General features: G+C 45.1%; 1 protein-coding gene across 2 annotated transcripts in view; it reads right to left on the bottom strand.

Moving 5' to 3' along the window:
* Rapgef4 (Rap guanine nucleotide exchange factor 4) overlaps nt 1–13,601 on the bottom strand; it is a 285,813-nt gene that overhangs the window by 214,479 nt on the left and 57,733 nt on the right. For both annotated transcript variants that reach the window (XM_034494585.2, XM_034494587.2), the window contains exons 2-3: nt 9,218–9,360; nt 5,958–6,046 (exon numbers count right to left, since the gene is read on the bottom strand). In XM_034494585.2, the coding sequence (XP_034350476.1) occupies nt 5,958–6,046; nt 9,218–9,360 (232 nt within the window). The remainder of the gene's footprint in view (nt 1–5,957; nt 6,047–9,217; nt 9,361–13,601) is intronic.

Genomic DNA, 13,601 nt, shown 5'->3' with positions numbered 1-13,601 from the left:
AGGGGCCCTGCTCATCCAAAACTTTGAACTAAGTGCTTTATATACATTTAGCCATTACGGTAGGACCCATTGGCCTCAGTTCACAGTGTATCTAAATGTGCATAGTCATACCCAACTGAGCTGCTGGGTTCCTATCAAATAAAGGTAACAGTGGGTAAGTTTCTGTTACAGAGATGCACAGGCTTTAATGACGTCATAAAACACCATTCTCTATTTTGAAACATGAATCTCCATCAGTCTTTAAGAATTGATATGTTGAAGATTTTCCTTCATTTAGATGTTTCCAGAATAGCTGAAAAATCATACATGTTTCTAGGATTTAGATATTTATTATACCATAAATTCTCCTCACCTATGAAATCTGCAGGGAAAAACAAGGCCTTGCACACTTGCACACACACACGAGTTGGGTGCTGCTGTCTAATATGTAGTTATATATGCCTACTTAAGGTTTATCGTCGTTGTCATCATCACCATCATCATCAACATCATCAATCAGTATTACTATTATTGCTGTTGGGTAAGATGCCCCTGAAGGTGTCTGGAGAGACTACTCCTTAACAAGATCCCTGTTGCCAAGTAGAAATCTACATGAACATGTATGCCATGTTGGGACTCGGTTAGACATGGATGCTGCCTGTAGGCACACCCCCTTGTTGGCTGGTCAAAGTTCCATAAGATAACAAAAAGAATGGCCAATGCAGGAAGGCCATCTGAGAAGCTAGGGAACGTGTCTCTGTGAGTACACACTGCAGAGAGCCTGGGTTTTGTTTGATGATGAGAAAGAATAAACACAGAATAAAACCACGAAGATAGGAGTGAGGGTTTGCAGGTTTCTAAAAGCTCCTCAGCACAGGGAGAAGTGGCTCTGAATTTCCCAGAATTCTTAGAGCAAGCATGGTTACATGGTAGCAATGTGGGAATGGGAGCAAGAGTATCAGCTCCTTGGAGAAGTTCTCTGGGTGGGAAAGCTCATCCAAGGGCTTTTTCTCTCTCAGCCAGGTTGCTCTGGAAGCCTTTGGCTTTGGGGACTCAGCTGCTCAGAAATCAAGGCTGCATAAGCAGGGTGTGGCTCTGGGGTCCATCAGGAATAGGGATAATGTAACTGCTTGAGAAATGAGCTATGCAGCTTTCAACAGGATTTTGTGCCATTTGGAGACAGAGTGGTGGGCAGCTGTTCCTACCTTTCCTTCCCCACCCTCACCAACTAAGCTGACAGTGGGACCAAGCCATGTGCTGAGGGGTAAGCCAACCCTAGGCCTGAAGCTCTGTGGGCCCCATCCTCACCACACAGCAAACGCCTGAAGCTGGCAGGTCCACTCACTCCCTTAATCATTTTCATAGGTCTCTATAATGTGGAATCAGTGGGTTTCTTTACTGCGATCTTAGGCATCAGTGATCCAGAGGGCAATAATTCATTAATGCACATTGTCCCAGAATCCCTGGATACTGGTGAGACACTTTTGGACACCTCAAAAGGCCACACATGTTGTCTAACTCTGACAATGGCAACGGAAGGACACGGAGATGACAGGGGATCCCAGTGGCCTCTGGCTCTTCAGCTTTCCACTCCATCACCCTAAGGAGACCATGACTTCTCTGTGGATAAGGATGACACAGTACACATGGGCCAGCCTATGGGTGGGCTCAAGTCACTGTTGGGACAGGCTCTGTAAACAATGAGAGTTCCTACTGCTTGTGTGGGGGACATCACCTGTGAAATGTGAATATATCCTAGGTCCCAAAGAGCTCAAAAGAAAGTCATCCACACCAACTGTAAGGCAGGACACACACACACACACACACACACACACACACACACACACACACACACACACACAGTGTTCCTAAGCTCCTGGCACAATGTGAGTGATGGAAAAGGAAATAGCATATAGAATGGTCAGGAGGTAATAGGAGTTTATGAGTTTATATATAAATAGAATATTTATATATACATTCTGAACCCCCATCACCACATAATATAGGGTAACTTTTCCAGAAAAAGCATCAAGTCAATAAAACCCAGTAAATGAATAGCATAAGAAATAGTATGCCTGTCTCTTCAGGGGCGCCGCCACCCACTCCTTCATCCGTGTCAGGACCCCCCCCCCTTTCTCCCAGCGGCTCACACAACACACCAGCATCCTTTCTGACGATTTCTCCTCTACCTTGTAACCTGTGTCCTCAGTTTTCTTTCCTTGTCTATCCCGCTCCACCTTGGGTGTGCTGTGGAATGGGAGACTACGCTGATCTAACCACACATCGCTAGATCTAAGAGGTGGTCAAGGACGAGTGGGTGTGTGTGTTGGTGAAGGCCTGGGACTCTGAGCTGGCATCACAAGCAGAAGACAGGAGAGAGGAGCCCTACAGGGAGCTGCTTCTCCCAACTGTGATCCCAGGTGACCTCACTTCTATCCTTCCCTCTTCCCAGCCTTCAGGCACCCATTATGGTCAAGAATGTAAGCCTCGAAGTCACCAGGAAGTGGCTGCCCCATCTGATATGAGCACAACTGTGGGATAAAATGAGTTTCATCAGAGCTCGCAAGAGATCTAAAGGCGCATGTGCGGGGTGTGGCTACTCTCAGGATGCTCAATGCAAAGCCGCCTGTAGGAGGCACTCCTGGGCCTGAATCCCTTCTTGCTCTTTGCTCACTGTTCTGGCCCAGAGAGCATCTACTGGCCCCACACAGGGGTGAAACTAGAGTGCATTTGGGAGCTTGTCACTGTATCCCTACTGACTTGGTGAGAAGACAGACAGAGGGTCTCAGAGAAAGAAAATGGAGACGCAGGCTAGCAGTGAAAGGCTGCCCTCCTTTACGATGACTGGACCCAGAGCACAGCTCTCCCAATTGGCCTTCAATCTCTTGCAACCGTTTTTCTTTCTCTTTCCTCACTTCCTACCTCCAACTCTCTACTCACCCTTTCTCATGTGTGGGCAACAGGAAAAATGCAAACTTTGAACTACGTCAGACCTAAATTTAAATCTAGTTGATATGCATCTGGGTGGCCCTGGAGGGTTAGAGCCACTGTCATGGAGCCTCATATTCAAGCCTATGAATGCACCAGCATATAAATGCCTACAGATGAAGCCAGTTGCTCTACAAAGGCATAGAGGATATATGTTCTAGGCCAACCTGCTGATCACTTGTTTGGTCAAACACTAGATGTTGTCATAAAGGGTTTTTGGATGTGATTAAGGTTATAGTGAATAAAATTTAAATTTATTCATTTTTATGTATTATTTGGGGGGATGATGCACACATGCTATGGGACATGTGTGGAGGTCAGAGGTCAACTCTATAGAGTTCATGCCATCCTTCCTCCTTGTGTATACATTCCAGGGATCAAACTTAGGTTTCCTGGCTTGGTCTCCAGGCTTACACAAGTGTTTTTACCTGATGAGCCATCTTGCTACCCATAAATAAACTTTAAAGAAAGCATATTACCCTTCCCAGAATAGGTGGGCCTTGTCCCAATGGTCTTAAGAACAAATCCGTTTCCCTTGGTGTTCCCACAGAAGAAAGAGTCAGAGTTTCCATGCTCAAGAATGTAACACCCCTCTCACCTCCACCCAACCCCGACAGCTGCCCCAGGAGCTCAGGTTTACCAATCCCCACGAACCTCAAAATCCATCTCTCTGTCTCCGCTCCTTTCCCTCTCTCTTCGTATTTCCATTTACTTTTTTTCTCTCTCTCTCTTACAAAGGGTATTAAACTCCCAAGCTAAGCAGTCAGGATGATTGGCCCTCATTGCTACCAGGCAGGGGCCCAGTGCCCACTACACAGCCAGCCAGGTAAATCGAGGTTCCCCCTTCTTCTTTTCAGGAAGCCTGGTGGGAGGAGTGTCAGCCATCTTGCTCACTCTCCTTAGCTTCTTCCTGTCCCACAGCTGGGACTATGAGCTGCCCCAGGGTATATCCTAGAACAATAGAGTCCATGTCCCTTGTCTTGCTTGTATCCTAATGGTGAGAATAAACCCAGAAAGCTGGTTAACTTCATAGAAGGGAGTGTGTAAAGGGGACAGTGAGCAAGCATCAGTAGACAGCTAATAATTCCTCACAATGTAGGAGACTAGGAGACCAAGCCCAGCTTAGAAAAGTTTTCTGTTAGATTTAAGGTCAAAACTACAGATTAAAAACCTACAATTAAACTATATTAAGGTGTCAAATCCTAGAACTAATCAGCTTTCCCCTGCTCAGACCTCATGGGGCTCTCCCATTGGCTCAGGGAAATATTCCAGAAGACCCCAACCACATGTTACTTTAACCCCATCAAAGTCTCCTGCCACCGCAGCGGCTGTGTGACCCGTCACTGCTGCTGTTCCTGATCCTTGGGCACGACTGCCCTGTCTTCCCTCTTGGGCAGATGAGACATAGATGGGGTTGAGGTTTCTCAGGCTTGGGGAGAGAGGACCAGGAGGAGGGGAAGAGGAGGAAGAAGCCGCCATGGAATAAAAGAGGGATGTTCAGGAGAGAAGAAAGGAGAAACTGCCGTGGATTCGCTGAGCCATAAAAATGTGGCCTGCCCCATTGGAGCTAAGAGTAGCCCAGATAGAACATAGTAAGTAGTAAGTAATAACTTGGAGTTATTGATTGAAAAGTAGATTCTAGCAGCTATTGTTCTGCTTAAGGCATTAAATCTATAAAGGCTGTGTGTCTCTTTCATCCAGGAACGCAACAACCACAGGCAGGGTAAAACCCCAGGCCAGGATTTTAATATTTTCTACTACATATGGCCCCCAAGTAACCAGCTGCCCAGCTGCCCAGCTGCTGTGCTGCTTAAGACTTATATAAAGGCTGTGAGTGTGTTTTTCAACCAGGAACTTGATAACCAAAGGCAGGGCAGAAACTCCAGGCAGGGGTTTTAATCTATTTGACTACAAGCAGCCTGTTATGTGGGTGCTGAGGCTAGACCTCAGGTCCCCGTGTTTATATAGAAGGCTCCATCCTGACTGAGCCACCACCCTAGCCTAGGAAAGAGACATCCTTTGGGTGCAGTTTATTGTTTGTTTGTTTTGGTGAGTTGGGGTTGTGGGGGGGGGGTTTGTATAATTGGTTGTTTAGGGGAGTGCTTTGGTTTGATTTTGGCTTTTGGTTTTTCCAGACAAGGTTTCTCTGTGTAGCCCTGTCTGTCCTGGAAATCACTGTTTAGACCAGGCTGGCCTCGAACTCAGAGACCCTCCTGGCTCTACCTCTGAAGTGCTAGGATTAAAGGTGTGTGCCACTGCATCCAGCTGTGGAAAGAGCAGTGTTTGAGGGTAGTCCTGCCAGCTGCTTTTCCTACATCTCTGGAGCTCCCAGAAGGCTGATGAGGACAACTTCTAATATGAAGAAAAGTCACCAAGCAATGTGGAGAAAGGCTCCCGGAGAGAAGCAAGAGACATCCTTCCTGGTGCTCACGCTCACCTCGTGCAGCAGCAATGAATCTGTCTATCACACTGCAGTGGAACTGTCTGCATTTCCCAAGAGATAGGCAGCTCCTCAGGCAGCCAGTGTGTCCTGTACTGAATGTTCCAACCCTTCACACCAAGCTCACGTCACACAAGACTCTCAGTGTATGTTCACCACCTGACTAAACAAAGGAACTCAACGGAGAATTAACATGGAGAAGCAGATTTGAAAATGTGTCTTTAAAAAAAAAATACCATGGTAGACAAGGTCATGAATTTGAGAGGGAGCTGGGTGGGCACAAGGAGTTGGAGCGGGAGAGGGAAGACTGGAAATGGTGTAAATACAGTACTCACATATGAAATTTTCAATAAAATAAGTCTTACTAAAAACAACAGTAATAATACACCCTAGGGTTTGGGGTCTTTTTTTTTTTTTTTTTTTTTTTTTTTCATGTGATATGGTACTGGGGATTGAACCTGGGGCCTCACACACGCTAGGCAAGCAGCTTACCACTGAGCTACACGCCCAGCACATTTTTTTTTTCTTTTTTAATGACAGGGTAGATTACCTGGTGACTGCTGGTCTCAGATACTTTAACATCCAAAGACCCAGCTAGGACAGCATACCAGTTGGTTCCAATGTCCCCTTGGCGAAATACTGAAAGAGAAAGAGTAATGTAAGCACACCTAATGACTGCAACCTGATAGATCCTCACTGGACATCACAAGCTTGGCTTATTTTCACCCTTCCTTGGTCCACTCGAACAAGAATACATGACTTTCCTCAATGCCATCCACCCACAAAGCTTATCCTATAGATTCAACATTCTCAGAAGCAGATGCCCATCAACACAATGCTCCGAGACACTGACCTGCAATAATTGATCACCCCACTGCGGTAAGATCCATGGCTCAACATAGTAACTCCAGGGTTTAATCATAGCCCTTGGGAGGCAGAGGCAGGTGGATCTCTGTGAGTTTGAGGCCAATCTGGTTTACATAGTGAGTTCTAAGAGAACCAGAGCCACACAAAACATGGACTGTCATAATTCACTAACACCCTGTGTACCTCATCTTAAATACACTTCACTGTGCTGTGGTTCTTGGAAAACTGTGACTCCCAACAGGAGAAAGACGTATTGGACTTGCCACATTATGCCACCCAACTTCATGGATCTGCATCAAAACCACCGTGGTGGCCCACAGTGCCAGCACTCGGGCTGAGGTGAGAGGACCATGAATCTGTGGCCAGCGCCAGAGACATAGCAAGACTATGTCAGGAAGTTAAAAAGTTACTAAATAAATGCATGGGCGTAATGTGTTTTCTAGAGTAAGCAACCAGTGGATGGCTTCTTTTTCTTTGTTTATAAAAATTGTAAAGACTGAGCTCTTGTTTGTTTTCTGAATCCACTGTACTTAGGCACTTGGCCATGATCCGCACCAGATGTTTCTGAACCTGAATTGTCTCTGAGTTTATAATCTCAGAGAGAGACCATTTAGATCTTCAGAACCAACACTAGCCCCTGTACTATGTTAATAGTGGCCTTTGATAAGAAATCTATAGGCTGGCTCAGCAGCTAAGAACACTTTCTGCTCTTTCAGAGGATAAGTACAGTTCCCAACTCCCTAGTCGGAGAACTACTTGTAACTCCAGCTCCAGGGGGTGCAACCCCCTCCTCTGACCTCGGTGGACACTGGCACTCATGTAGCAGACATCCACATAAACACACACACACATGTACACACACATGCACACACACACACACACAAATAAAAATAAAATAAATCTTTTATTTTAAAAAGAAAAAGAGAGAAAATAAGAAAATTATTCTCTGAAACTCTTGCTCCAAAATCTCATACAAACCAACTCTCCTGTTGGCTAAGAAACCACGTGGAATGACCTGATTTTTTTTTTTATGTTTATAATCAGAGATCAAGCAAATGGCTTGCTGAAAATGGAAGTCCAGCTCAGAGAGTGAGCCGAGGCCTGGCAGGGCTGGTACATAGTGTCTAAGATGCAGCTTCTGGGGACCACGGGTAAAGGTATGCTCTGAGCCCGCTAAGTGGGCGTGCTGTGGAGAGCCATGGACAGTGAGAGCATCCAGCCAGGACAGAGATGAAGTAAGAGGATGGTGATACACCCTCACTGGCCTCTCCAGTGACACCAGCTTTCAGCCTCCGCAGCATGCTTAGAGTTGCAATGTGATCCAGTTCCTGTTACATGCCATACAATATTTGTTTCAAAATGGCTTTAAGAAACAAAAGCATTCTCCCAAAGAATCAAGTTTCTGACATCAGTAGGAAAAATACATATGTTGGTTTGAAACCCACATACATAGAGAATGTTTAAAGATTTATGTTTATGTTTAAAGATTTATCTTACTGTTTATTTGTTATTTATTGTGTTAATGTGTGTCTGAATCTATGTCTCTCTCATTCTCTCTCTCTCTCTCTCTCTCTCTGTGTGTGTGTGTGTGTGTGTGTGTGTGTGTGTGTGTGTGTGTGTGTGTGGTGTGTGTATGGATAACTGTGTGCACAAGCATAAGAATCTCAGATCCCCAGGAGCTGGAATTACATGGGTTGTGAGTTTCTCCAAGTGGGTGCTGGGAACCTAACCTTCCAAAGAGCCACCTAACACTCCACTGAGCCATCTCTCCTATCCTTGTTTAGAGAAACTTTTAAAACAAGAAGTGTGACCATTTGTGTGTGGACCTGGGAAAACATTTCAACGGACACATACTAAATATTATTAGTCATCTCTAGGTTTGGGGATGACAGGTGACTTTTGTGGTTGATTTCCTAAATTTTCTACAATGATACTGTCCCTTTCCCACCCAGAGCACACATGCATGTGCTCTCACTCAACCGAGCCAGATTTTACGCGAGTTCAAAACCTTATTCTCAGGCCTGGTCCAAAAGCTCTGGCCCTAGCCCTGTCGACCTGATGAAGATGGTTCGAAGCAATCCAGGGCACTTCATCAGCTTTGTCGGTGATTGATTGGTCTAGACTTTAGCCATGGGGTATAACTCTGGCCAGTGACACAACACAGGAAGTGTGCTGGTGAACTGAGAGGGAACACTCCTTCAGCGAGGATTTCTGCTGTGGACACAGAATGCCTCCACATGCCGCAGTTGCCTGAGGCACAAGCCAAGCCCTGAAGTGCGTGGGGAGGCTGCAGGGATCACAGGCTCCTCACCACCAGCCATGAATCATCTCGCCTGTGGGCTTTCATACATGAGGAATTGGATTTTTGTCTCTTTCCCTCCTGAATGAGTCACCGGTTATTCAAGGCAGTTGGATGGAAGTGTTCTGTTATTGCAGAATAAAATATACCTAGAAATGGGGAGCCGCTGCTTTCTTAATGAAAAGAAAAGCACTTTAAAAAGGCAGCTTTCGCCCCATCGTTTTGTTCCTGCTGCCCCTGATTCATGCCTAAAATAAATACTATTTATAACCGAGGTCCGTTCAAAACATAGCTAACAGCATTAGACAAAAAAACTCTGTTAATAGTTCATCAGTCACCTCTTTCCTGGGTTAAAGAAGATAATTATTTGAATCTCTTAGGATACAGCTAAATGGGTATGTCAGTCTGTCCTTCCAGACCCATCTAGAAAGAGAGCACTGCCCTGAGGTTGGAGGTTGGGTAACAATTTCACACTGTGGACAAAAGACTGAGAAGCAAAATAAATACAGGGAGAGAGATATCAGGTCACTTGGAAGCCCAAATGTCTGGCACCAGTCTCGGTGGATGCTATCTGTCTCCATACGGTAGCCTTCAAGGAGCACAGGCCACACATAAACATACACCACGAGAGTCACAGGCCTTACGTGTGATTCCTTTTTCCAGGTTCTCATAGTAACCGCATAAACAAATCTGACGAAGGAGGTTTGGGTGAAATTTCTCAAAAGCTTTGACTCCTTTCAGCCGCGTGAAAATTATGTCCACATCTTCACTAGATCGCTCCAATGGCCTGCAGGGGGAGAAAGGGCACAGAACCTGTCAGGTCTCAGTGAGAAACAGGCCACAAGGCAGAACTCATTACAGTTGTGTATTCATCTGCCATGAGACAAGGTCGTCAGTAGCCTGGGATTGCTGGAACTTTGAATGTGGTCCAAGATGACTTTGAACCGCTTCCCTCTACCTCCCAAGTGCTGGACCACAGGCCTGTGCCATGAAGTTTGTTGGCTATCCCGTGTTCCATTCCAAATATTTATTTATCTACTTGTCCTCATCACTGGCCTCTCTCTCTCTCTCTCTCTCTCTCTCTCTCTCTCTCTCTCTCTCTGCCTCTGTCCATCTTAAGTTTTTACTATTACAAACGACTAGGGCAAGTCTGCTCAGAGTCAAGAACAATAGATTCAAAGAAAATGTCTGTGGTCCCGGCTAGCCTCTCAGATAATTCCCACAGAAAAGGTGTGGGTAGCACTTCCAGTAGAAGGAGGAGACCTAGGATATACAGTACCCATTTCCTGGTTGACAGAGTGCCTGCATAGCCAGGGGATCCACAAGCCTCCGTAGTGCTCTGGTTTGCTCTAAGGCTTTGAGTCCTTTAGAGGTTATCAGGCCCTGAGGGTTGTGCCCTCTTGAAGGATCGTACTGCAGTCATAGGAACAATTCCCTAATAAAAGGATGAGTGTGGCACCTCTTCTCCTTCTCCAGGGCCTTTCTCTCTGACTTTTGCATGGACAACACATTTTGCCTTCTTTTCGTCCACCATGGGCTTCTGCAGCAAGAAGGCCCTGCAAGTATGATCCACCCTCCTCATATTCTAATGGACCACCCAGACCCCAGAACTATGACAGATACTTTTTTTTCTTTATAAATGTCCCAGTCTGTGATATTTTATTATAGCAACATAACACTACTATATCAGCACCTCTTGCCATCCACCATCTATGGTGGACTTCCAAACTACCAAAAGCAAAGGCCTCGAGGCTCAGGGCTTTGAAATGTAGCTAGAACTTCAAGAGTGAACAATTTGCTGCCCAAAGAGTCTGTGTCTTTTTGTTAGCTTGGAGAGAAATACTTCCAGTACACCCAGAACAACAGGGTAGGGCTGGTGAGATGACTCAGCTGTTAAGAGCACTGACTGCTCTTCGGGAGGTCATGAGTTCAAATCCCAGCAACCACATGGTGGCTCACAACCATCTGTAATGAGATCTGAGGCCTTCATTTGAGCAAGCAGGACCCTGAGCGAGTGGAGGCCTGGAGCGAGGGGGGACAGAGCTAGTGGGGCTGGAGCAAGAGGGAGAAGGGAAGGGGGGAAAAGAACAACAGGGTGTCCCTCGGAGGTCATCTAGCCCAGTGGGCATATGCCACATGATCTGCACCTACAGGGGGTCAGGGCACTGCCACAGGAGGCCTGGGACTGTCCAAAGCAAGGAGAGTATGGAAGTTACCCCAGGAGGAATTGCAAGGCCAGTAACTGAAAATGAGACTGAGGTGGTGGAAAAATTAGAAGAGATGAGGGTCCCTCTTCCCTCCCAAAGGAAAGCAGAACTTTATCCCCCTGCCCTGGGACACCCTTTATTAGGAAGGCAGACCAGGGCAGCTATAGATTGTCAGCCTAACACTACCTGGGAGAAACTGAACACTCAAAAGCAAAAGAATAAAAATGTACCTCCATGAAGTTCAAAAGAAGCCAGATCAGCAAGGTTCAAACACAGACTTTAAGTCACAAAAGATCAATGATTTCATGCAGTCCTAACACAAAGATCTCAGTGATGTCGCCTGTGATTAAACATTTAAGTTCTCCAAAGAGTAAAAAAATGATAATTTTTAATAAAAAAATTTATGTTACATTTATTTGTTTTGTGTCTGTTTCTGTGTTTGTGTATTTGTGTGTGTATATGTTTATGCAGTACTGGAGACTGAACTCAGAGCCTCATGTGTGCTTGTTTCCCTGCCAACTCTGATCCAGAGTTTTATACACACTAGTCTTTGTACCAGCTCTGACCCAGAGTGTCACCCATGCTGGTCCCTGTGCCAGCTCTGACCCAGAGCCTCACACACACTGGTCCCTGTGCCAGCTCTGACCCAGAGCCTCACACACACTGGTCCCTATACCGGCTCTGACCCACAGCCTCATGCACATTGGTCCCTGCCCCAGCTCTGCTTGTCCCAGTGTTCCATCTCAAATGTCTCCCAAGGATTAGTGTATGTGTTTCAGAACATCGAGCTTAAGGTTAGTTAAATACACTTGAATTAAAGTGACTTTGTAGCTCAGTTTGGCTCTTCATTTCAGCAAGAAGTTAATGTTAAAAAAAAAAGATATTTTTCTCCTTTAATGAGCAATTACCAAAGCTATAATAACTCATGTGACCTTTATAAATTACACGAGGCTACAGAAGCTAGTAGTAGTAACAGTAGTAGCAGGAGCAGCAGCAGGAGCAATACGATCATTAGTCACCATGACCTTTAAAAGCATCTAATGAGGGGCTGAGGAAATGATCTGTGGATAAGGTGGGATCCAGATCCAGTGAGAGACCCTGTCTCAAAAATTAGAGTAGAGAATGACAGGGGAAGACACTGAGTGTTGGCCTCTGGCCTCCACACACACACATAGGCATGCATATGCACATACATGTAACATGCACACACACACACACACACACACACACAGAGAGAGAGAGAGAGAGAGAGAAAGAGAGAGAGAGAGAGAGAGAGAGAGAGAGAGAGAGAGAGAGAGACTGTGTCTAAAGAGAGCAATGAACACAAAACTTAAGATATACTCTAGCATACTTGTGTGGCTTTTGTAGAATCTTTAGACATGTGTATTCTTTTCTATTATTGCTATAAGATCTTAAACAATACATACTTAACAATCTCAGTCTTTATAACACTTAGCTTTACAAAGAGTTTTGACACAAGTGGAAATTTTTGATCATTGTGGCCTATTAGAGAAAGCAAGTATAATGAATCCCATTTTGCACTCAAAAACATTTAGACACATAAGCCAGTATGCTGAAATCATGTGTATTTATAATGCCAGTGATGATGTAGAGGTGTCAAAGGTCTTTGAAACTCAAGATGTTTGCCACTTATCAGGTTATCGTCTTAATTATACAATTATTAACCACTTAGAACACTATTTACTCTTTCCTAATTACAAGTTTTTCCAACAATGTCAATGAAATTCAGAAAGAAGGAGTTGATGATGGTTCACTCAATCTGCATATATTTACTAAGGAAGTAAGTGAAGCAATCTAGTGCCATAAAGACCACGATTCGTGTGCCCAGAGTGAGAGGTATTCGTGCACATACAACAATTCCCAATCAAGGGGAAAGGAATTCAGAAAAGAAAGAGGTGTCACTATGGGTAAAAGTCTAGCAAGATCTCATGAGTGCATTGTTTTAAAACCCCTAAAGCATTTTTAAAAAAATAAAAAAAAAATAAAAAGCTTTTTCTTGTTTTTCCTTTTGTAATGATAGCAACACTGTTAGCAACTGAGTCTGTAAAGTTTGCTGTTATCACTTCTCCCTAGAGAAAGTCCTACCCTCCTGACTCCTCCCCCTTTCAGTTCCCCACCCATTCACTACACATGTGCATGCACACCTATGTATACACACATACACAAGCTGATACAGGGATACCTACATAGAAGCACATATATAAACATGTACACACACCCCTCAACTCAGTTGCTCACAATTTTCTTTTGTCTGCTGTGATCCTTGATTCTGCCAGTGTGCTCATAGTTGCCCTTAACCAAGATCTAGCAAGGTCTTTCCAATCCTTCCGTTCAATGTGCATTTGCCACTAAGAAGCAGAGGCCACAGAGTTTGAAGACTGCTGCTTAGTAGCCAGCCTGATAGGATAAATGCTGTGAGGGTGGGTACCTTTGGCTGGCCATGCCAAGGTAGGTGTGTCACTAAGAAATGATGCCAGTAAACAGATCTAGTATAAGAGGTTTATTGGGGGAGCAAGGAGAATGAAAGGATGTCTTGGAGTGAGGACATGATGGTAAGATACAGACAGACAGACAGACAGAGAATGAACAGAAGAGAGAGAGGATAGGATAGGAAGGGAGGGAAGAAGGGAGAGGAGAAGGGAAGAGGGAGAGATTGAGAGAAAGAGAGAGAAATTGACAGAGACAGAGAGTTGGGGTGCTACCCCTTTTATGCACCTGGCACATCTGGTACACCTGGTACACCTGGTACACCTGGTACACCTGGTACACCTGGTACACCTGGTACACCTGGTACACCTGG

Source organism: Arvicanthis niloticus, chromosome 2, assembly GCF_011762505.2.
Source record: "Arvicanthis niloticus isolate mArvNil1 chromosome 2, mArvNil1.pat.X, whole genome shotgun sequence".
In the NCBI taxonomy this organism is placed as follows: Eukaryota; Metazoa; Chordata; class Mammalia; order Rodentia; family Muridae; genus Arvicanthis; species Arvicanthis niloticus.
The sequence above is the reverse complement of the archived record's forward strand: the minus strand, read 5'-3'. Positions and strand labels throughout refer to the sequence as shown.